Source organism: Sander vitreus, chromosome 23, assembly GCF_031162955.1.
Source record: "Sander vitreus isolate 19-12246 chromosome 23, sanVit1, whole genome shotgun sequence".
Classification (NCBI taxonomy): domain Eukaryota; kingdom Metazoa; phylum Chordata; class Actinopteri; order Perciformes; family Percidae; genus Sander; species Sander vitreus.
Genome location: NC_135877.1, coordinates 18,844,659 through 18,868,405, shown reverse-complemented (window position 1 = coordinate 18,868,405; position 23,747 = coordinate 18,844,659). Strand labels below are relative to the sequence as shown.

The 23,747-nt window shown below is 41.5% G+C and overlaps 1 protein-coding gene across 2 annotated transcripts; it reads right to left on the bottom strand.

Moving 5' to 3' along the window:
• Window positions 1-416: 416 nt before the first annotated feature.
• On the bottom strand, window positions 417-23,368 carry fgd6 (FYVE, RhoGEF and PH domain containing 6). 2 transcript variants are annotated; one of them, XM_078281691.1, is made up of 21 exons: window positions 23,121-23,368; window positions 19,285-21,361; window positions 15,663-15,774; window positions 12,527-12,594; window positions 12,394-12,424; window positions 9,850-10,001; window positions 8,804-8,960; window positions 8,343-8,430; window positions 7,672-7,722; window positions 7,507-7,565; window positions 7,351-7,422; window positions 6,794-6,862; window positions 6,539-6,622; window positions 5,632-5,711; window positions 5,427-5,529; window positions 4,800-4,943; window positions 4,611-4,713; window positions 3,895-3,989; window positions 3,657-3,785; window positions 3,420-3,568; window positions 417-2,165 (listed from the first exon to the last, which is right to left on the bottom strand). In XM_078281691.1, exons 1-21 carry the CDS (start codon window positions 23,128-23,130, stop codon window positions 2,123-2,125), a joined length of 3,876 nt encoding a protein of 1,291 aa, XP_078137817.1. In that variant the 5' UTR covers window positions 23,131-23,368; the 3' UTR covers window positions 417-2,122. The 2 variants fall into 2 exon arrangements, with proteins under 2 accessions (XP_078137817.1, XP_078137818.1); XM_078281692.1 differs by having other exon boundaries at window positions 19,294-21,361.
• Window positions 23,369-23,747: the final 379 nt, after the last annotated feature.

The following is a 23,747-nucleotide window of genomic DNA, read 5'->3' as shown; positions in this document are numbered from 1 at the left end:
CTGGGTCTGTCCGAGGTTTCTTCCTAAAAGGGAGTTTTTCCTGCCACTGTCGCACTAAATGATTGCTCTTGGGGGAATTACTAGAATTGTTGGGGCTTTGTAAGTTATAGAGTGTGGTCTAGCCCTACTCTATCTGTAAAGTGTCTCGAGGTAACTGTGGTTATGATTTGATACTATAAATAAATTGAATTGAACTGAATAAAAAAAAAAGTCTTATCACACAAACCAGTGCTTTGATCGCCTGCTCCAAGAGAGACCCAGACGATAGATGCAAATGACAAACAGTTGAACTACTTCCTCCCACATGCGTTTGTCTGCACTCTGCAATTAAGTAGTGACAGTGGTTTGTACAGCTCCCTGCTTTTCATCCTTTGAAGTGACAGAACAGGAAATGAATACAGGACAAGATATGTATTTATATATATATTTATTAAAAACTGTTGCCTGACAGTTTAGAATCATTGTTTATAGGAGAATCTAACTCTGATAGAGTAGTTGTTTACAAATGGCCGAAGTTAATGTACAATCATTAAGAAATACATGCTTACTAGCTCCTGACTAGCAGACGTATACCTCACTAACACAAATCTGAAAGAGGCACACATTGTATGACGACCTCAGCCACTGAGCTAAAATGACAGAAGTATCACTTCACTAAAAAAAAGTAGGAATTTGGGATTCTCCCACTGTGAAATCTGCCATAACAGGGTAGTGCAACATATGGCAACCTAACCAAGAAGAAACATACCTTCAAAAATGACCGTTTTTGAAACTACAAACCTCGAGTACCCTGGCTAGACAGTGAGTAGTCATGCGAACTGGATGCTTAAATTTGTCATTATTTTGTGAAAAATGTCAAACAGAGCACCTATATTATTACAATTCATCTCAAAACAGGAGATATACGGCACAGTTTCTGCAAAATTAAAAATGTTTTCTTCCTTTTGAGCATTTCCTTAGAAATATAGTTCATGCATACTTTCCACAGTATTTGCCCATAAAAAAAAAAATCCCCTTTTTCTTTACGTTTTCTTTTTAATTTAAAAGAATAATTGTTGGAAACATATTTCCTAACAAACCCTGACACCCTAAATAAGCGGCAGCCTGTGCTTTACAAACAATACATTTTCCTATTTTATAAATATTAGCTTTTGGCTTTGATATAAAAAAAGGTCAATGTTGCTCTTTTATGTCTATACACCGTTTTAACCATTAACCATATCTAATGTGGCTAAACAGGCAAAACAAAAAAAAAACATTTTAATTGTATGAAAAATAGCTACATTATTCAGGACATTTCCAGTTTTTTTCCAGGATGCTGTTTCTTTAACCCATCACTTAAATGTTTTGTATGTTAAATTTTAAAATACAGGTGTAAAACCTCTTAACCAGAGAGATCAACCTCGAGAGCAGAATATCAACTTCCTGTTTCTTTGTAGAAGCTGGATTTTCACAGTAAAATCCCACCTTGTTACATCAAACTCTTGAACACACATCAACGAGACTTTGCATCCACGATACAGATGAAACATCTTACCATTTTGAATATTTTATGTGTTTTTTTTTTTTCCATTCTACGTTTAGATTTTGCCTTAACAAAAATGACACGGTAGGTTTTATTAACTACTAAGAAGGCGGCCAGTTGTGTATATTTTGTTTCACACAAAAAGTAGCTCCTTCATCCATTTACAGTTAAAAATACTTCCCAGACTTCCTAGGATTTCCGAGGGCTTTAAATATTCCTGACAACTGTTCTGTCTCACTTCCACACACACACACACACACACACACTCACACGCACACACGCTCCTGGACTTGACCTTTGACCCACAGCTGTGACAAACTATTAAACTCTGACCTCAGCTGAGCATCAGTAACGTTAGCGAATGTTGGTAGAAAATGTGTTAAGAGAAAAAGAATCCAGTTCTTTGAGGGAAAAGCAGTCCGGTTTCCCCCACATACAGTACAGTAAATGTGGCGTTCTGCAGTGGGTTTCTGTTGAACAGTCTATCGGGAGTCCTTCCTGAGCTGGTGACCCCTGACCTAAGATCAATTGGGGGTCGTAAGTTGTCTATCAACTGGCTCCGGGGCTGTGATGCGACTTCACTGCTGTAAAACCAAATTACTGTTCAAGAATCATTGCCTCTTGGAAGGCTTCGATCCATCTGAAAGATAAAAATACACAGCAGAACATTAGCTACAAATTGAAACACATTCAAGTGAACAATACTATACCTTTACTTAATAACATCATTTAAAGTTATAATGGTATAATATATTAATATAGAATAATTGTACAGTAGGCAGATACATTTTAGGGTCATTAAATTTGTTTCCACAGAGTGGATTATGTGTGCCCCCTGAAAATAGATACATTTACTGTACATACAACTAAAAAAACAGTACAGAATACTTAGTAATTATTGTCTATATATGGTAGTTTTTTTTATTTTCAGTGGTGGAGTCCGCCATTCCTGTTATGGATTTAAATTTAAACGCATGAGGGATTCACAGGAAACTATGCAGCATGTAATTATGCAAAGCTAACATTTCCTACTGCTGCTTTGCATTAAAAGCATTCAACTGGTGACACATGTACCTTGCAATGCAATGTATTTGACCACATCAAAAATACGTCTTCAAAACAAGACCATTTTTTGACAGTGCATCCATTTTAAATATTGCAGGGAGTAATGAAACAAGAGGCTGCACACACCTGCCACTCCTCAGCAAGGTAACCAACTTTACTGTGTCCTACTCTGGCTGTGTGCAGGATGTAGCCTAATCAAATCACAGCTTTATCTTTTATTGACTTCTTTATTGAAACAATGTGTGTTTTTTTACTGCACTGTAAACAGAAACACCTCCTCTGCTGTATTTCTGACAAAGTAGCGGCTCATTGAGTGTTTGCTGTCGTATTAAAAAGGTGCTCTAAGCGATGTCACGCGTTTTTTTAGGCTACAACATTTTTGTCACATACAGCAAACATCTCCTCACTATCCGCTAGCTGCCTGTCCCCTGAACACACCGTAAAAAAATGCGGTCTCTGTAGACAGCCCAGGCTCCACAAACGCCAACAAAAACAAACTGGCCAACCTGCACCACCAAACATAATAAACAGTGTTCCAGCCAATAACCGACAAGAAGGACTTGGGGGTGGGGGTTGGGGGGGGTTAGTATGCGGAAGGGAGGGGGAGGGGACGGGACGGGATGAGGAGGAGGGAGGGGCGAGCTAGCCTCGTTTTGTTTGAAAATACTTTGAACGTCAACAAGAAGTGACGTCACCCAACATCGCTTAGAGCCCCTTTAAAGTGCACTTGCTATTACCACGATAACCGCTGGGGTCGCCAAATCAACCACAACTAAAATGTTATAGGATTACAAATTGAAGGCACTGCCTGCCATTAAAATTCAAATACCTTTGTGCGGTGGGGATGTCGTCAGCTTTAAAGATGTAAAACAGAGTATTTTTGTGATACAGCTTAAACTGCAGCTTCTGAGCCGGCCCGTTCTTCTCCTCCCTCAGGAAGAAACCGAGCAACGGCTGACTCTCCAAAGCTGCAACATCCTAGAGGCAGAAATAATTACTCAACCAAAAAGGTATAAAAGCTATACAGAGTTAAGTAAAAACCAAAAAAAATCAACAGTGTGAGTACCTCGCTGGCAGCGTAGGTGTACAGGACTTTATTCTTGATGACAAACCACAGCCTCTTCCACTGCTTTTTGTTGCCTTTGGACCGGTTTAAGTAACCGCTCATGGAGGAGTTCTCAGTGTTGGCAGACACCTGGAAAAACAGCATGAGAAAAAACAAATAACTTCATATACTCGCTACACATAAGATGCTAAAAATGAACCCAAAACATACCAAGGAAATGATAATTTATGTTCCTTGCCTCTTTTAGTGCAGCAGGAATCTTCTTCTGTTTTCTAGTAAAGGAGAAAGCTCCAGATTTGATAGGAGAAACTGATGTTGAGGCACAGCGGTCACCTAAAAAAAAACCAAAAAACAGTAAATTGACCAAAACCATTTGGTTCCATCACAAGTAAATAATCTCATGTTTAAAGGTGCTCTAAGCGATGTCATGCGTTTTTTTAGGCTACAACATTTTTGTCACATACAGCAAACATCTCCTCACTATCCGCTAGCTGCCTGTCCCCTGAACACACTGTAAAAAAAACGCGGTCTCTGTAGACAGCCCAGGCTCCACAAACGCCAACAAAAACAAACTGCGCCAACCTGCACCACCAAACATAACAAACAAGTGTTCCAGCCAATAACCGACAAGAAGGATTTGGGGGTGGGGGTTGGGGGTTTTAGTGCGACGGAAGGGAGGGGGGGGGGACGGGATGAGGAGGAGGGAGGGGCGAGCTAGCCTCCGTTTTGTTTGACAATATTTCGAACGTCAACAAGAAGTGACGTCACCCAACATCGCTTAGAGCCCCTTTAAGGATAAGTCTGGTGGTATTCTATACTTTTTTTAATTGTCAGTATCATCAACAAATCCCAGGAAAAGACCAATACAAACAAACTTGTTAGTAGATACATTCATTATTGTTCATTATTTTTGGTTTTTTAAATATGATGAAACTGAACTCCATCTTTACTTACTGTTCTCCTGCAGTTTAACAAAGCAGTGATCACACACACGTGCCGGCTGGTTCTTCAAGTACTCTAGGTAGTACTTATTGGCAGAGCATGCCTGACACACCACCTGTCAGACACACATGTAACTGCGTTGAGAAGGCAGTTAATGAAACAATGTGTTGTAGGAGTAATGGTAGTCAGAGTGGTACAGACCCGGCCACAGGCGCGACAGTGATGCCTCCTCCAGGTGAGGGTGAACTCGCAGGTGCAGATCATACACATGGTGGCCCTCAGGTCTGGGATCCAGATGGGAGCCTTTGAGCCTAATGGGGCCCCGGTGTCCACAACACCCTCTGCCTGAGTCAAGACAGATCAAGGGTTAACATGGACACATTCAGGGCTGATTTAGAACTAGTCTATATCCACGACGTTCCACTTCTGGGATTGCTCCGGTGCTGCAGGATACTCCGCCGGATGCATGTCTTTTTGCCGATGCCTTTCTGCTCCTCAGATCTCTGCAGGGTAAATCCAGACAGCTAGCTAGACTATCTGTCCAATCTGATTTTTCTGTAGCACGACTAAAACAACCTTTGAACGTACACTTTCCACAAAAACAAGTTCCTTCCAGAGGCTATTTTGCAGGGGCTCCGCGCAGAGCTTAGCGCCGCCCATGACGATTGTGATTGGTTTAAAGAAATGCCAATAAACCAGAGCACGTTTTTCTCCCATCCCAGAATGCTGTGTGGACTAGCCAGACCCTCCTCCGCAGCGCTGTGGAGGAAGGTCTGGCAATGCGAGACTAATTTAGAACATACACCCACACAGATTTTTTTGTTTTACCTCCTCCTGACTTCGACTTGATATGAAGGTTATTTTCTTCTTCGTGTAGTCGTCTATGGCCTTAGCGATGGCCTCCAGCCACTCGTCTCTCTCTGTAGCTGAGCTGCAAGCACAAAATACATCCAAACTCTCAGCTACAGCGAACACAACCAATTACATTTAAAGCTCATTATGTGCAGAATCTGATGAAGACTGGACTGCTGACCTGGCAGACAGGATGAAAGAGCGTTCAACACTTTCAATGTTCAGCTCATTCTGATAGGCCTCCTGGCTGGGTTTACTCACCTAGAAAAATACACCAGAAATCCATTAATAACCACCAGAGATTGTGCACCATGTAAAATGTATGAGCAATGTTCAAACTGTTGCTGAAAACTCAGCCTCAATAATTCCCTAGACCCTAAGTTTCGGTGTGGATTAACACAAAAAATGCAATATGGAAGCAAATATTAAAAATAAATAAAGAACAACCTTAAACATGAGAACAAAGAGACAACATAGTTGGTAAAAATAGGAATAATCAGTGTAGCTCGAGGAAGTAAGTATATAAAAGAAATTTAAAGTGCCCATATTATGCTCATTTTCAGGTTCATAATTGTATTTAGAGGTTGTACCAGAATAAGTTTAATTTTCAGAAAACACCATATATTTGTTGAACTGCACATTGCTGCAGCTCCTCTTTTCACCCTGTGTTGAGCTCTCTGTTTTAGCTACAGAGTGAGGCATCTCACTTCGCACATGTGCAGTAAGTACTGTTAGCTTAGTACTGCTGCAGAGTATGAGGGAGTGCCACGCTAGCAGCTAGGCGAACATTATAACGTGTGTTACAAAGTGATGCACGTTTGTCTCTGAAGTAAAGGCTGGCCTTCAATAGAGCTGTTTGGAGCAGTTTGTGAACAGTGTTTTCTCTGGAAGACGGTAAGTCCCTTTGGGGTGGACTTTGGGCTTTTTCACTTTGTAAACCTAATAACGTGCACAAAAAAGATATTTAACACAATAAAGGAAAGTGAAAACGCCAAAAAGCATAATATGAGCACTTTAAAGTAAAGAATTTAAATAAAAAATGACTGGGGCACCATTACAGTGTGTTGTGTTTGCAGTGCATCTCTAACCTTCATCCCAGCCAGAGAGAGGACACTGTTGAGTTTATACTGGCCAGACTGGACCGGAGTGGTGTACATGAGTGCATCATTAAACTGAAGAAAACACAGACACAATAAGTAAAACATACAGACAGATTTACAGCGGTACAAGAAATTGCAAACAAATATTTAAATCAACTCCGTTTTGAGAGTAAAGACAGGTAAGAGAAACGTAAAAGCAAAATGTAAACTGGAGTCACAAACAATGTTCCATGTATCGCTCACCAGAAAGAACACTCGTGGCTGCATGACTTTCCTGGACAGCTTCATTAGTGTGCCCTCCTTCAGAAACACCTGCAAATATCAACACGTTCGGTGTCAATGGGTTGCATTTAAAAAAAAACACATATAGTATTTAGAGTCCAGTGGCTACAGAATATTTAATTTTCTAAAAATAAGTTTAAAATAACCAAGACAGAAACAGGAACCATCGGAAGCACAGAAGAGGGTGAATGTAGGAGCATATTTGGCATTATTATTATCAGTTAAGAGACCTGTTGAGTCTGCAGTATTTTGTATTTATGTACTTAAAGATATATTCAAATGTGTTTTAAAGTCTTGTTATTTAATTAATGTGAATTTCGGTGCAGATAAAATATGTCTATGTCTCGTATTTGTTAAACAGCTATTTGAAATATCACAAACACCGGTATTTGGCAGTCTTTTGAGAGAATTTACACCTGTGTGATAATTCTCCCACCCTGACAAAACTAACTGGGGTAGGAACTTTGGTTTGAGGAAGGGTTTTACATGTTGGTCCTGGCAACACTTTTGAGACTTACCCTGCCAGGCTGAACGATCTCATGGTGACCATTGAGACTGTACTGAATCTGCATCAGCTTCTGAAAGTTATCCTGAAAAATAACATCAGAGAGGTGAGGAGAAACCCGATGCCGAGGTAGACAACATTTAAAGCGTTGTGCGGGATAAGGTCTTACCCCTTGTTTCATAATATCATTTGCATGGTTGGCCACTTCTTTCACTATGCTGAGGGCAGCTGCACGGATAGCAAAGATAAAAACATTAGTGTTTTGGCATACGTTCTCTTTGTTAACAGCGCAAATTGATGTCCTGGTAGACACTAATGGTGAGTATTGTCTAACCTTGTGTGTCTTTATAATCCTCAGAGTCCTCTGGGAGGTTCTTCAGATAATCTGAAAAAAGAGGTTTCAATTCATTTTGAGCAAAAAAGGTTTCGACCTGCAAGGCCAACATCCACCTACATTTTGTACATTGTGCAGAATATGAATTATAAGAAACAAATCAATTTTTGCTCTACAAAAAGTGTTTTATGCCAAATTCATAATTTTCAGTGTTCAGACAGCTCCTCATTTACCTTAAAAATGTATTTTTATTTGCAAATTGTTCTGCAGAATTTGACCCATGTGTCAAACAGGAACGCCTCAGGTTTATATTACTGTTACTGTCCACTGGGTGCCAGTATGGTGCCCTATGTATATGCTTGAGCCACTGTTGAATGCCATTTGCCTGAGGAAGACCCAGCAGGGTCGAAACGTTGCAGCACAATAAACGTATGGGAGTACTAGCAGAGTGCGGGCATTTCATTCTTTGTGTTGTATCCTGCCCTGCACCTCACCGGTGGAGATGTGCACACTACCACTACTGCTCTACCAAGACAAAGAAAGACGTGACTCTAGACCTAAGTTCCATTCACGTGTGACCAATAAAGGAGTGCCCTGATTCAATAAACCCTTTGACCTTTGCACAGGATTGTAGAACAGATAACAGTGGATGTGTGTCATGGTGTTCGTACCTGTGAGCAGCAGCTGGTACTGAGGGATCCTCTGCACAGGCTTCAGCAGGTAGTGTTTCAGAGCCAGACTGGCACATCTTGGACTCATCTGAGACGAAACAAACGGACACTGAAGCTTCCAATTAACCGTTTGAGATACGTGTAGAGTGTTTTGATGGCTGCTACATGCTTCTGGATTAAAGTTGTAGACAGCTGAACTATGTTATTTTTATAATGTCTGTAGTTACTGTGAAGGTATGAAGAATTTTTTTAGATAATGTAAAATAAACAATCCCCATTAAAATTCTGCTTGAAAAGGTGATTAGATGTTTGAAAGAAAATGACAAAAAGGCCTGGAGCCAAGAGTAATAATGCAATAACAACAAGAAAAGTAATCCTATTCCAACCTTCACTGCAGGAAAACACATAATACACATAATTAAAAAAAAAAAAAAAACACACAACCCTTTTTCCAGCTTTACCTCAAACTCTCTGACAACAGCGGCAAATGCTGTGTTTTTCCTGCACTGTTCGTCTAACAGAGCCACGTTGTTGTCAAACTGCCGGATATAGGTGGAGTACATCTTCAGGTAAGGACCCTTCTGGACAAAGATGTCCGCCAGTCTCTGGTGGTCGCTCCTGTAACCAGACAGACATAAACAGCTCCCTTCAATAACATTGCTAAAAAAGAGTCCAGTAGAGCAGGACCATGAGGACATGAGGAGGAAATGATCCGAGAGGTTGTAAACAAACCCTTCAGTTAAACACTAAGTAGGTAAAAGACTTACCGGTATTTGGAAGAAAACGAATAATGGTGAAAGTGCCCAAACTGTCCATTAAAATTGTTAATCGCATTGTAAAACTGCACAAAGATAACAATTACAACAAGTCAATATTGAAACAGGAAACAGCTCTGCAAAATGTAACATCTGACTTATACAACAGACTGTTTGGATGTTAACTTTAGCGTTCACATTTGTTTAAAATACTATATAAGTGGTTTGAATACGTTTATTTATTTATGTTATTTTTTTATAAATTGTACTCCTGCCCAGAGTCATTACTCAGTCAAATCTGAACACACGGACATGATACACATAATTTAGATTCAGTTTGACTGAAGAAAACATTATCTCAGATCTCCATCGAGAAAATATGATACCATAAATCCACTTAGAAATCATAGAAAAAAGACGCTCCTTAGAACTGCAGAACTTGAATGAGAATCTTTATGTTTTGACGTTGTTTTCTTCAGTATCAAAGTAATCCAGTGATGGTTGTTTGTACATCAATGGGTGCACTGCAAACAGGAACTGCTAATAGCTAATATTGCATAATGGTGCTAGTTTGCCAAAATGTTAACAAATACAGGCTAAAAAAAATACAGGGCTCAAGTATGCCCACATGATAACTCATTGAATTGTGGCAACATCCCCCAGAGCATTATGGGAGCTGTAGTTGCAAAAATGTGTGTGTGTGTGTGTGTGTGTGTGTGTGTGTGTGTGTGTGTGTGTGTGTGTGTGTTTACCAATGTGCCACTCTGTCCTCCAGCTCCCTCAGCAGGTCTCTGTTGAGCTGGTAGAGTTGTGGCAGGTAATACAGGATCTGGCTGAGGATTCGCTCATCCACCACGGGCTTCCCATTCTGACGGGTTGCCTTGGCAACAGCATCCCGAAAGTCCTGAAGAGACAAGGAGGGGGAATGTCATCATTATATCACACCACAGCTGTACAGGGTGGGGTGACATGACAACATACTGTATTGCAGCTGAACAGGAACACCTGGATATCACCTCATAAACTGCCCCCCTCCTCCAACCTGCCCCCACACACACACACACACACACACACACACACACACACACCTGACTCAGCACTCTTGACTTTGTCCAGTGTGCCAACACACACATACACCTGGAAGGAAGTAGGGAGGCCATGCAGGATCCCAATGTCCTGGTTAATATGTGCTCTTTCCCACTCTCTCTCACACACACACACACACACACACACACACACACACACACACAAGTATGTTATATACACATCGAATGGACTGAACATTTCAGGTGACAAGTAGAGTTAATTTAGCAGTAAAAAAAACGTGATAAAACATTTTTATAGATTTAATTTGATGTGATATGTATTTGTGATGAAGTGTTTATCTTGTATAATCTTTATACAAAATGTCATGCTCAATGTTTCTCATCAGGTTTATTATATCAACTACAAGAAACAAGACGAGCCAGTTACATTTCTCCAGTTCCCAACACTCTCACGCTGAAACAGATACACAACTAACAAAAACAATAAATAAATCAACCACTAGTGCACTTATAATGTGACACAAAAAATGGCTACTCTGGCCACTATCAGTCCTGACAAAACCGCCATCTTATTCACAAAACACACATGAACGTTGGTTACAAATAAACCAACTTCAAAAATAGGGACAAAAATGTAAACACATCGGCTGGACGACTTGCCACAAATATGGCAATATATGACACATAGTCACCAACCCACACACACACCTGCACAAACACTGCACATACACACACAGAGGATTATCTAAGGTATGTGTGTGTCTGGAGGTCTTCTCTGTGGCCTGAGGAAGCAGCTGCCAGGCCGTCCACGCAGAGAGAAGAATGTGATATGACCTCTTTTCTTGGACAGAGCACCACGCCCTCCCCCCGTCAGCCACAGGACCAAGTACTCTACTTAATCCTGCCGTGGGTTTCACTAAAGCCATGTCTGAGGCGGCCAGACAGGTGGACCCTCGACCCGTCTCACCTGGGATCCCCCTCAGGACAGACCGACTACAGACTCTGTCCTTGTCATAAACATATATAAAGGCAGAGCTTCCCTGTCAAATGTTACAACTAACAAACAAGGAAAGACATAAAAAGTACTTTAATATATTACAGGCTACTTTACAAATACTGACATTAAAAGGCACAACCTGATTTTTCTCATGTCAGTGTGTACAGCTCATTTTTTTTTTTTCCCCTCAAAAAAACTACAACAACCAGACGTCATCCAGTCACATAGTTCCTGTTAGTCTTCATTCAAAACAGAGAAGCATGCAACACGATGAGCGATAATACAGCATTTTAGCATATTTCTTTGAAACAGAATCTTTGGGTGGTGATGGTGCAGTGGATATGACACATGCCTTTGGTGTGGGAGATCTGGGTTTGATTCCCACTGCGATGCATCAACCAATGTGTCCCTAGCAAGACACTTAACTCCTAGTTGCGACCTTATATACAGTATATAGCAATTGTAAGTTGCTTTGGATGAAAGCGTCGTCTAAATGTATTGTTTAAAGCAGAGCATGTTACAGACTCAGGGAACACCACAAGTATGTATTTAAATGTATAACTAATTGTGACTGTCATTTGGATTTGTATACACATTGGCCAGCCTAACATGGACATACTAAAACAAAACTACAAAATGTATCTTTTCAGTGCAGTAAAAGTCCCTTTTGAAATACCTCTTGGTAATAGCTGACCATTTTCATAATTTCTGTTTATTTTCGTTTTCTGTTATTGGCAACAGATTAATAAGATAATGATAATTCTCCAAACAAAGACGGGAAAAAAATGTTTTGCCATTCACCAGACAAACTAGGCAGCTCACGTCAACAGAGCCAAACCAAACCTGGACTGAAGACTCACTCATGCTCCCTTTTTCTTGCACAAAAACAAACACACTCTTGCCTGACAGTGTTCCCTGGTAATGGGACTGATCAAAGCACAGCCTCCCTACTTGTGGCCATGCGTTTACCTGCCCAATGCTGCCCACGGGAAACCAAAACTGTCCGACACAGCAACTTTAAAAGCCTCAGCTGGTAAGGAACTGCATTATTCAACTCTGTACAGGCACTTGAGCATACCAGCCAAGACCTCATTAATTCATGCCCATCCCTGGGAAAAAGCTTTTGAACACCATTCAAAACAAACAAGTGTCGGCGCGAGTAGCAAAACATACAGGAGGATTTATTATGTTGGGCACTCTTCTTCCCTCCACTGTAAAAAAACAAAAAATAATAAATAAATAAGTACACTTACTATGTGAAGAAGCTTCAGGACATCCACAAACCTGATACAAGAGCAGAAATACATCAGTTAGATAAAGTACAGCAAATTTGAGATCACACTTTAGGAGTGTTACATGTCCCTGGTTCATTATAAAACCACTCACACTTTCTCTGAGCTCATAATCTCCTGGGCAATGTGCACCACTTTCTTCCTCTTCATCTCATCCTCTTGCTGAAAGAAGAGAAACACAAACAGTTCAGCAATGCTACAGAAATGCTAACAGCAACCGACTTTACCAAAACACATCACTGTACAGTACACTCACAGGCTCGCTGCAAATCACCATGATCACTCAGATCCTGTTTTGCTCTGTAAAACCATCAGGTTTGAGTTTACAGCCCAAACAACAGCTCAGTCAGGCCCCAAAGTAAAGCAGCAAGCTTTTTCTTTCTCCCTCTCTCTCTCTCGCTCTCTCTCCTCTCCCTGTGTCTTTCTGATGGTGTGTGTTGTTGAATGGTAATGGGGCGGTCTTTCAATGACTTAATTTGGACAGCGGCCTTGGCCCCCTCACTTGACTGAAATGTCCTACTGGTCCTATCGGAGCCTGTATTTGTGATACCCTGGAGGTTTGTGGGGCGTCGGACACAGGTGCTGACAGTATCATAGAGAGGGTCACACAGGACAAAAAAGAAAAAAAGAAAAAAGAAGCTCATTGAGAGAGCTATTCCTGAACCTGTAACCCTTGTGTGTTTGCTCACCATCCCCCCTTTCAACACATACATACACACATTTCTGGAAAGCTGTAATGAACACACTTGGCAGCAAATGTGCACACAATCTCCAGTAGCGGCAGTGACAGTTTAGTCACCGGCAGTGATGTGAGACGTCCATTGTAATCCGTAAATGCTCTGCCATGTTGGCATCATGTCTAAAAAACAGCTCAGAGCCATTTTTCCAAAAAAGTTGGTTCTTGGTCCTTTAGTTATGATCTGGTAACATTTCTGTAGCATTTTCCTCATCTCTTAAACCGTAACTCTTCCTAAATATGCTTTTAAACGAAAGTTTGACTCGGGTACATTCACAAAAAGACCCTAGGTTGCATTTTGGCGAGAGTTACGCTTTAAGTGTGAATAAAAGCAGCCTTATCAAAGCAGTGGGTCCAAACATGGGAGTTCAGGAGTCCGTTTCAGGAAGGAGGTTTAACAAACTCTGAGTCTAACCCTGATGTCTGAGTTGATTTACCCTGAGATGGGAAACTCAGAGTTTTCGGTTCCAGAACAGCTGATTTGAGTTGGTTCAATCAACTCGGAGTAGGTTCACTCAGGGTTACGCGCGTGCACCACCACTATAAAAAGGCAGCATGAATGGAGCCATGATTCTACGATTCACCATGGTAACAACCACAAACAAAGGGGTGGGTGGAAATACTCGCGCACAAACAGCGAGTTTGAACATATATTTCGTTAAAAAAGCAAGACATCGGCTGCTGCTGCAACAGAGAGAGAATTGGTGTGGGAGAAAATTGCTGCTCGAGTCAATGCGTAAGCATTAGCAGTGTATTAATTTCATATTTGATCACAGTTAACTTATAATATTACTGGTGAAAACTGGAATTGTATTACACCTATAATTTCATTTGGGTGCAATCCCGCGGGCGAAAAAGTAAGCTATACTAATCCCATTCTGAGGCTGCAGCACTATGATCATTAACAGAACTATAATGTATAATCATTTATTTCTTTTTAATGGCTCTCACTGGTTTGTGTCCAGGGAACACTACAAAAATGTTTAAAAAACGTTTCAGAGCGAGTCACACTTTTCTTACGGCTCTGCATACAGTGGCTTTACTATTACAGTATGATCCGCTACTGTTATAAAGAAAACTGCCGTTTCCAAAAAACGTAATGCGACACAAAGAATCTGCTTGGATGTTAGAGCAGGTCCACAATGGTGGATGTTAGTGATATAAGGTATCTACATATCTGATGGACTGTGATCAAAAATACCTCTCAAATCGGTTATGTGGAAATGAAAATACATCTATTGTCGGGACTCAATAGCATCTCCCGACGTAAACTCTCTGTGAAGTAATACAGCTTTTTCATCAACGGGATCGTCGACAAAAGGACATGACACGTTTGAGAAAAAAACGTTTTATAATCTGCCTAACAATAAGTTTTATTTATTAAGTTGTTATTCATGCAGATAACAAACTGCATTAAAATGTGCCTGATACAGACTGAATGAATGAATGAGGAAATGAGTGAGAAGAAACCTGCTCCTGACCAGGTTAGGTTCACAGACTCAGTTACCATAGTAACTGACTCTGAGGTTAAGTTACCTCTCTTTCTGAAACGGAACACCCAGAGTTTTCACTAAACCTGCTTTCTGAAACGGACCCCAGGAACCCTCAAGGGGTCGCAAGATACATCTGAGAGGTCAAAACATTTCTGTTGCACAATTCTTTTTTTGACTTCTCGTAAATCTTTGCTATGAAGAGTTTGAATGACTTTTCAACCATAAATGGAAAACATTTGGCCTTGGACTGTTTCCTCAGACAAAACCAATTTGAAGATGTCACTGTGGTCATTTTATAGATAAAACAAATAATGTGTGTTTTCATTTATTTCAGCCATAATGAGTCTCGTGTAGCCAGACCCATCTCCACAGCACTGTGTCTGCGAGAGAGAAAGGTCTGGAAGCAGCCATTATCATTCAGCTATGTAAGAAAAAACCGCTCTGACTTGTTTGTATTTCTTTAAACACAATCACAATCATCTTGGGCGGGGCTAAGCCCCGGCTGCAGCGACGGAGCCCTTGCAAAATAGCAGAGATAGAGGAAGGGCAGGAGAATGCCGGCCTAAAAAGCCAGCCAATGGCAAGCCAGCCAATGGCAAGCTTACACTAACAGTCTACATTCAGTGAGTCAGACTACGCCATAATGGACTATTTCTGTTAAAATGACAGTTTCAAAAGAATTAAAGTTGACATTTAATTTTCTGTGCCTTTCTAAAAAAAATATTGTTTAAGACTTATGGGAACTGCTATTGAAAAAAATATACCAACAAGGTTGTTAAACCATTTTTTTGTAAACTGTAAACTAGAGGCATGTCGTTATAGAAACTAAATACATTTGTATTGGTTTTATAACCAGCCTAAACGAGAACAGAAATTATCCGTCATCAGGTGCTGGCAAACACTTCAGTTTCAGTTTGATACATACTTAATTTGTTTATTACTTTATATTCATTGCTGTATAACTACTGAAGTCCCCTCACAGTTTAGAGGGAGGTGATTACCTGTCGGTCTGCTACGTCCAGGTGCTCCTTGCTGGAGGTGGAGCTGTGGTCCTCTTCATCTGAACTGTGGATCTCCTCCTCCTCAGAGTGGACGTCCTGCCCCAGCCAGCCACTGTAGACACCACACATTCAACACAACAAACGGGGACAGAGTGAAAGTCAGAGAAAGAGTAAATGGTACAGAATGTAGCTTTGCTTTAGAAGGAATGTTTAAATGTGTGCAGGAGAAGCAGAGCGGGGCTGCAGAGGAGCGTTAGTGTGAGTTCAGAAAAACACTCCCTGGATAAATAAAGATTAAAGTTTTGTGCAAGAGGGGGACTTGATGATAAATTGAGCACACGTAATCTTTACTCAAAAGAAGCATATGAGTCAGTACAAGAGTGAAACTCATTCAGAGGTCTTATACAATGAAAAATATCAAAATTGATCACGCATCTTTAACAATAAGAATAATTTCTATATAATATTTTTTCATTTTGGAGGTTTAAAGAAAATGCCAACCCTGGTTGAGTAGAATTTTAAAAGACCTTGCATGAGATAAAATATAGACGATAAGAAGGATTGTAGTTCAGTAATACAGATTGAGTGTTTCAAAAAGCCCCTAAAACAGATTAAAGGGTTACAAACTCCCCCTTAAATAAGAAAAGATCTTATTTGATGTGTGCTATTGTTATTACTATTAGAGCTAAAACAATCAGGATATGAATTAGTTTCAAGCAAAAACAGTGAGTTGTAATAGTGATTAGGAAGTTATGGGTATTTTTCATCTGCTCGTTTTAAAAAACGAGCAGATGAATCGATAATGAAAATAATGGTTAGTTGCAGCAGTAATTATTATTTCTATTATTTCATTATGAATTCAGTATTATCAAACCTTGACTTTTGTATTGAGGTCGATATGATGCAATCATTTCACAAAATCTTGCTGTCTAAGTTACTGATTTCAAACAAATTGTTATCAGATGAATATGGGCTCGCCATGCACCAAAAACAACACATGACATATATTGATATTATTTTATTGTTATGTTGATTTCAACCTTAATGCCCAGTCCTTATTATCGCCACCAGGGAGGTTATGTTTTTTTTTTTATTATCATGTTTTAAGTAGGCCTATATCCATAGACACATAATACTTTTTACGTTTTAATCGTTTCTCTACAGTTACGCTGTCTGATTTCAAAGGTTGATGAAATAAAATGAGGAAGACTAAATGTGTTGATTTTGCCTCCTCAGCCCTGACCTTCCGTTTCTCTTTCCTACACAGCGCTGCATAGCGGCTTGTAGATGTTGTATCTTGGCAAAAAAAAGGGTGAGTGATCAGAATAAATATAATTAGGAAAGACTATGGGACTCCAAACATTCTCACGTCCTTTCACTCTCATCAGCAATGGCCCACTCTCTCCACTTCCTTGTTTTTCTTACGTGCCACCCGACAGTTTCTTTTACCTAAATCGTAATACCCCCCCCAAACTTCTTTCTCTCTTATGCTTTCTCTATAGTGGAGCATTCCAAAACACTGGATCAGGCACAGAGCGCCACTTGTTTACAGCCTGAGGCTACTTACATAAACTTAACAGGCTCAGATGCCTGGAAAATACTACAGATTGACTCGCTCCCTCTTTCTCCTCTCTAAATCACCCGCTAAACACTCTGCATACCGGACAGAATTAAGAAGCAGAGGTACATCTTAATTGTTTCAATGGCTGATTTATCACCAGTTAACCCTTATGGTCACCTAACGCGGCCTCGACTTCATCACTCGTAGTGCAACGGTCTGACAGAGGAAACAGGAAGCATGGCAGCTATCATGGGAACAGCTCCTCATCACAACAGTGTGGACTGGGCCTAATATCAAGAACAGAGTGGGTCAATGTGATCTTACTGGCATAAATGGGACAAGGGGACTGAGTGAAAGTTGCTGGCGGTGTCCCTCGACGCTTCTAACACACTAGTTCTGACAATAGATTATTTGTTTGAGTCATTTACCGAGCAGAATGCCACAGATTCTCCACTTTGAGTCTCTTAAAGCTGCACTAATCAATATTTTTTATATTAAATAGATTACATTACATGTCATTTAGCTGACGCTTTTATCCAAAGCGACTTCCAATTAAGTGCTTTCAACCCTAAAGGTGCAAACTCCAGACAACAAGTAGTAAGTGCAAGTACATTAGTTTTAAATAAGCAAAACTACAAAGAGCCATATGAAAGTGCAGCTTCAAGAAATATATATACATTTTATTTTTTTTTATTTTTTTATGTTTATCTGAGGTGTAGTCGGAAGAGATTTCTGGCCATCCTGATGTCAATAGGGAGCTCATTCCACCATTTAGGAGCAAGGACAGCAAACAGTCGGATCAAAGTATTGTATTATTACTATTGTACTAACAGGGTTAGTTGTAGCGACAAACGCACTGAGAGCTATCATTGGACACAGCTCTACAGCTCATTGTTTTGGTTCTGAAGCCTGCAACTTTACTGCTTTGGTTGAGCGCTCTTATCAGTGTCGTTTTCAGCGGAAATGCTCTGATAAACCCGCTGTACACGGACTGCCTTTTTTCCTGTATAGCCCTCTGCTGCTTTTCCACAGGTGTGATTTAAATGATGATTTATTTGTTCATTTACCGGGATAAGAACAGAAACTCACTCACAGAAAAGCGGAGTGATGAGGTTAGGAAGAGGCTAAACACAGTGCGAGGGCGTGCAGGCTGAGGAGGAGGAGGCTGGTGGTTGCTGGAGGTTTATTTTCCCTGTTCTAGAGAGCTGTGTGGCGATTCTCAGACATTTCCTGCTCTGGCCACTGGAAATAACCCACAGGAAAACAGGCCGACCTGCTGCACATCAATGCACCATTCAAATTCAATGCCACTGGCTCAAAGGTTGACTTTCACTTTTACACTTGTAAATACAAACCACTAATGTCACCTGTGCAACCTGTCACACACAGCGGTTCCCACACTGAAGCTACGGTTCACCTGAAACTGCATGGTGGCAGCAACTGTTGTAGAGCAGGTCTGGACCTCGGCCTACAGCGACCCTCAGGCTCTTTTCATCACAAACACAAGCTGCCATTGTTCACAGCAACAACACAAAAACTTTTTTTCTCATCATATATACGGCACCTGTTACTGCTGGATCACTTTAGAAAGACAATTTAAAGACAAGATGAGTGCTAAAACGATTAGTCGTTAATCTATTAGTTGCAGTGTTGTGTTAGTGGTCATTTAGGAAGGGGAAATGCATAACATTTGCTGTGTCCAGCTTCTTAAAAGTGACAATTTGCTACTTTTCTGTGTTTTATGTCACTGCAAATGATATGTCTGGGTTTTGGATTGACAAAAATACATTTAATAGACTTAACAATTAAATCAATTAATCATAAAAATAGAAGAGAGATGTGTTAGGAGTTAAGGCTACGTTCCAGGTTTCAATCTGGCTAGCAAACTTTGTTAAGTCATTCCCCATCCCTCTCTTCCCTAAATTTGTGTCATCTCTCTACTGTAATCTCTCTAATAAATGCATGAAATGCCACAAAAAATAGACTGATTAATACAAATAATCATTAGTTGCACCCTTAAACAATATGTTTACAAACTTCTAAATATGCAAAATGGCGTACCCCTCGTACTCATGTTCGTGGTAGCTGTGATAGGGATCCTGCACTTCATAGATGTCTGAATCTGCTCCGTCGGAGTCATGTGGCCAGCCCAGCCTCGCACTGTGAAACGGCAGGTTCATGTACTCGGGGATCTCCTCATACAGAGGAACGTTCTCATACTCCACTGATCCCTCTCCATTTTCTCCGCAAATATCAGCCTCCACTATGCAGCTATTGGGCCGCTCCAGGCTTTTCTCCCCCCGGCTTGAGTCCACGCTGGTACAGTCCAGAGACTGCCCTCCCTTGGCCAGCAGCTTTGGCAGCATCTTGACAGACAGCCGGAGCTCCAGCAGCTTCCGGAAAGAGAGGCTCCTCTTTTGAGAGTCGGCCCGGGTTGCCAGGTCAGCTGCAGAGAAGGACTGTGCCCTCTGCTTGCCCCCCAGCGCTGGAGCTCGGCTCTTTGGCGGCACGCTGCTCCTGGACGGCATCTGCCTGCTGAAGAAGGTCACGTAGGGTCGGGAGAAGCGCCAGGCTGTTTTCTCCTGAGGAGGCGCAGGCAGCTCCCTCATTGGGGTGTTAGCATGTGGAGGTGCAGGAGGGCAGATGGAGGGCGGAGGGGCTGCTGGCAGGCTGTGTCTTTGAGGTTTTCTGGGCGGCGCCCTCGGCGACTGCTGATCGTCGGCGGAAAAGGCTTTCCTCGCATTAGCCAGAGGAGGGTGACAGCCAAGTTTGATCTGTTTGGGGAGGCTGTGAGTGATCGGGTAGCGCTCAAAGTCGCCGTACCCGTCCCCTTCATCCTCCTCCAACCGGTGCTCCTCGCCCCCTTTTGTGTGGCTCATTGAGTCAGCATGTGAGAGCAGGACTAAGGAGTGGGAGGTGTTTTTGTTAAGAGAGGGTGGCATGTGGACTGTTCTGTAAAGGCGTGGCGAGAGTGAGGTCTGTCGAGGAGGGGGGACGGGTGCGTTGGTCTCATCATCTCCAATCCCTGAGTCTTTTTGGGGTAAAAGGTTGTCACATGTGTCCTGTTTGAGCTCCTCGTCCTCTGAACTGAGACACAGACCAGCTAGAGTCAGTTTCCCCTCATCCTCTCGCATCTCAAGCCCCTGCTTCTGTTCCTCCGCCACCTGATCCTGGGCTCTGTCCTCCAGGCCATCCTGCCTCACCAGGGCTGGCTTTTTAGGTTTGCGTGGGTGAGGGACCGGGAGAGGCTTACTGGGAGCAGCAGGGACCTGCAGATCAGGGTGTAACCTGGTAGGAGATGCTTGGCTAATAGGCTCACTGCATTCTCCCTGAAAGGATTCTGCAGAAGACTCATGAGGAATGGCCCTTTGGGAGACAATGATGCTGCCTGCAACATCACAGGCTGAGTCTGTTAAATCTGTGTTTTTGGTCTCAGTCTGTACATCTGCTTTTGAAACATCAGGCTCAGCAACAGCACTTTCCTGATGTTTTAAAGTATCTGAAGCTTTCTGCTCCTCAGTCCTCTGTGCCTCTTTGTTAACCCTGTCCAGGTGTCTCTGTCTTTGAGGTTTATCCCTGGGCTTCTTGCTAATCCCTCCACCTTCACCCTTTTCGACAGCTACTCCCTCCTCCCGGTTTTCTGCTTTCTCTTGTTGCCTCGTCCCTGTGAATCCTTCTGTAGTAATCCCATTCTGCAACAGCTCTTGGTGCAAATCGCTCCCAATCTCAGTTGTATTTCCGTTTTCCAGACGCTGGCACTGGGAACATTCCTGGAGCCCACAGGAGCAAGTGGGAATGATGTAATCCGAGTCACGTTTGTTCGTCTCTGACAAAATCCCATTTCTGGAGTTGAGAAGGGAGAGGTTATTGCCTAAAGATTCCTGCTGTTCCTGAGATAAGATAAAGGGTTCACTGGGTGTAGGTGGCGGAGGTGAAACAGGGGAAGACGAGGCTGTGGATTTGGGAATGCATGGTTTGGGGGCAACAGCCGGTTTTGTCCTCTTGAGAGTAGCAGGGGAAGGTTGGGAGACGAGTGAAGACTGGGAGAGAAGACCTGGTTTGGGGGCGATGGGTGGGGGAGAGGGTTTGGTGGTAGCAGGGAGTTTAGGTTTGGGAGCTAATGGAGGCTTCTTCACACCTGCATGTAAAAAAAGAGGGAGGAGATTTACAGAAGAGTCAAAAATGATTTACTCACACTTCCTTTGAAATGAATATTGCAACACCAGCACATCATATAGAAGCTTGCTTCATCCACACCTCCTCCTCTACTATGACCATAGACAGCTGCGAGCTGTGGTTAAAGCTCGGGTCACAGGTCAATCTTAGGGACAAAGAACTAAGGGTTGGAGTAATCTGTGAAATAAAATCAGGCATCAAAATCAGGAGTACTGAAGGGCTTACACTTCACTTGAGGCAGGAAATACAAAGTAAAACTGGATTGATTAAATTCAGATTCACAATTGAATTTGTTCCCTCCTTCCTACTTGAGAAAGCTTGGCATGTCTTTAGTTCTTGTCTTAATTAAATGGTACAAACTAGCCTACACCAGCAGCAACCAATAATATAAATATAACTGGTATATTTCTGTTGTGTCCTCCTACTGGTAACTGTCTGCTTCTGACAGTTTGTGTTCCCACATTTTTAAAAGACATGGTTTTGTTGTCAGAACTGAGTTACACTAAAGTGCATTATATTGTATGCATTCTCCCCCACATGGAACTACTAAACATTATAACAATAAATACATTCGACTATTATTAATTTAAGGTTGATGAGACCATCTCACTGTGATTAACCCGGTTAAATAAAGTTTAAATAAAAAATAGTCTCTACACTAATAGAAAGCTGTGAATTGAGATAGTAGGCGATATTTTTCCGCTCTACTGGCTGAAAGTCTTGGCTGGCCGACACCACGAGAAGTCGAGTCATCGAGCGGATGTTTCCGAAAAGGCCAACGACCAAAATTCGCTCTGCCCCCAATACATGCTGTTCTGCCTTTGCAGACAGAGCCTCGCTCCAAACTCTGTTTTAAAACCATTAAGTATAACGTCATTGCGCTTAAAAACAACAATACGTACGTTGTGAGACAGTAATTAACATTTGGTACTTATCATTTAGGGCGACTTTTCAATTCGGCATTCGCTTTATATTTGAAAAGTTTAACTTTAAGAATTGGTTCACACAAATGCATATCTAAATTTACCATGGATGGCGGTGATAAGCAAGGAGAAACTTTATCAAAAATGTTACTTGGTCTCGTTATCTATACGCCGAATTTGCCAGTACATGCTTACAATATCTTTTTTCAAAGATTTTTGAGGGGAGTTTGGCCTTATGTTTTCGCTGTAAAAGGCAACGCCAGGTACCTGGACTAAACCCGCTCGTGTCGTGGAAAGACAAACAATCATAATAACACTATCGCACATATACCATTTCACTGAGGGCACCCCTCTTCATTCATGACAGAGGTTAACTGTTTTATATGTGAGATGTTAACACTGAGTGCTTATTATCGAGTCCGACTTGTTGCATGAACAGCAGGACAGATGTTTTAAGACAAAGGATTTAACCCCCTCCAGCTGTAACAGTAGCTGTAAAATCAAACGGAAAGGGACATTTTTGACTGAGTGATTGCGTTTTTAGAAAGCACTCAAATTGAGGTCGAGCCCGTCCTCTTTTATATCTTTTTGAAAGCTGTTATTAAGAAAAACTGTAATTAACTGTGGCTGAGTAAAAATAGAGTAGATGCTATCGACCGTTATAACATTCAAATTACATAGTTTCCCACTTTCTGCGAATAAACTCAATACGTATTTATATTTAGTTTTAGCTAACCACAATATGCGCTTGCACAGCAGGATTTTGCTAAGTTAAGTTAGCTCCCCCACGAAACAAACCTGTGCTCATGACTCCCGACTTGCTCCTTTCTCCATGAGTAAATTTACTTTCAATGGAAATGCGAGAAAATCTGCGTTTTTTCCTCCTTCGACACCATTGTCAGTTTGGAAGCCACTCCAGGAAGAAAACATGCACATCCATCGCTGTTGCTCCTTATCTCGGCAGCGGATGCACGGATAAAGTCTTTACGCCTGTTACTTTTTCCATTTTCCCCGAAGTTTTTAGCCACGGTGCTTTTCCCAATAACGTCAAGTAGGACACAATAAAACAATACAGTTCCGTTTGTACATTTCAAAACAAATATATTGTTAGATAATATCTATTGTAGTTGTTGTAATACGACATAAAGTACAGAAGTAGGCATTCACATATGTTCAACTGTATATTTTCAGTAAATAAATAAAAATAATTGCTACTGTTTGTTGTGATTCTGATTGTCAAAACATTGTTAAAATGTGTTTTTTATTTTGAAGGCAATTTCCGGTAATGCAGTGGCTGTTTCTCGCTAACCTTACACGCTTATCTTGCCTAGCTTTCCAAACGGTGTGACCACTGCCTTTCGCGTTCACCGGAGGCGCTCTAACTAGCACGAACACTTGTTTGTTGCTAGCGAGCAAGCGGCGGTT

Excerpts from the sequence above, each read along its gene's own strand:
- fgd6 (XM_078281691.1), bottom strand. Across the intron at positions 12,595-15,662 it reads TGGACGTAGCAGACCGACAG|CAAGAGGATGAGATGAAGAG; the intron begins GTAATCACCTCC and ends CTCTTCTTTCAG. Across the intron at positions 7,723-8,342 it reads GTACCAGCTGCTGCTCACAG|ATTATCTGAAGAACCTCCCA; the intron begins GTACGAACACCA and ends CTCTTTTTTCAG.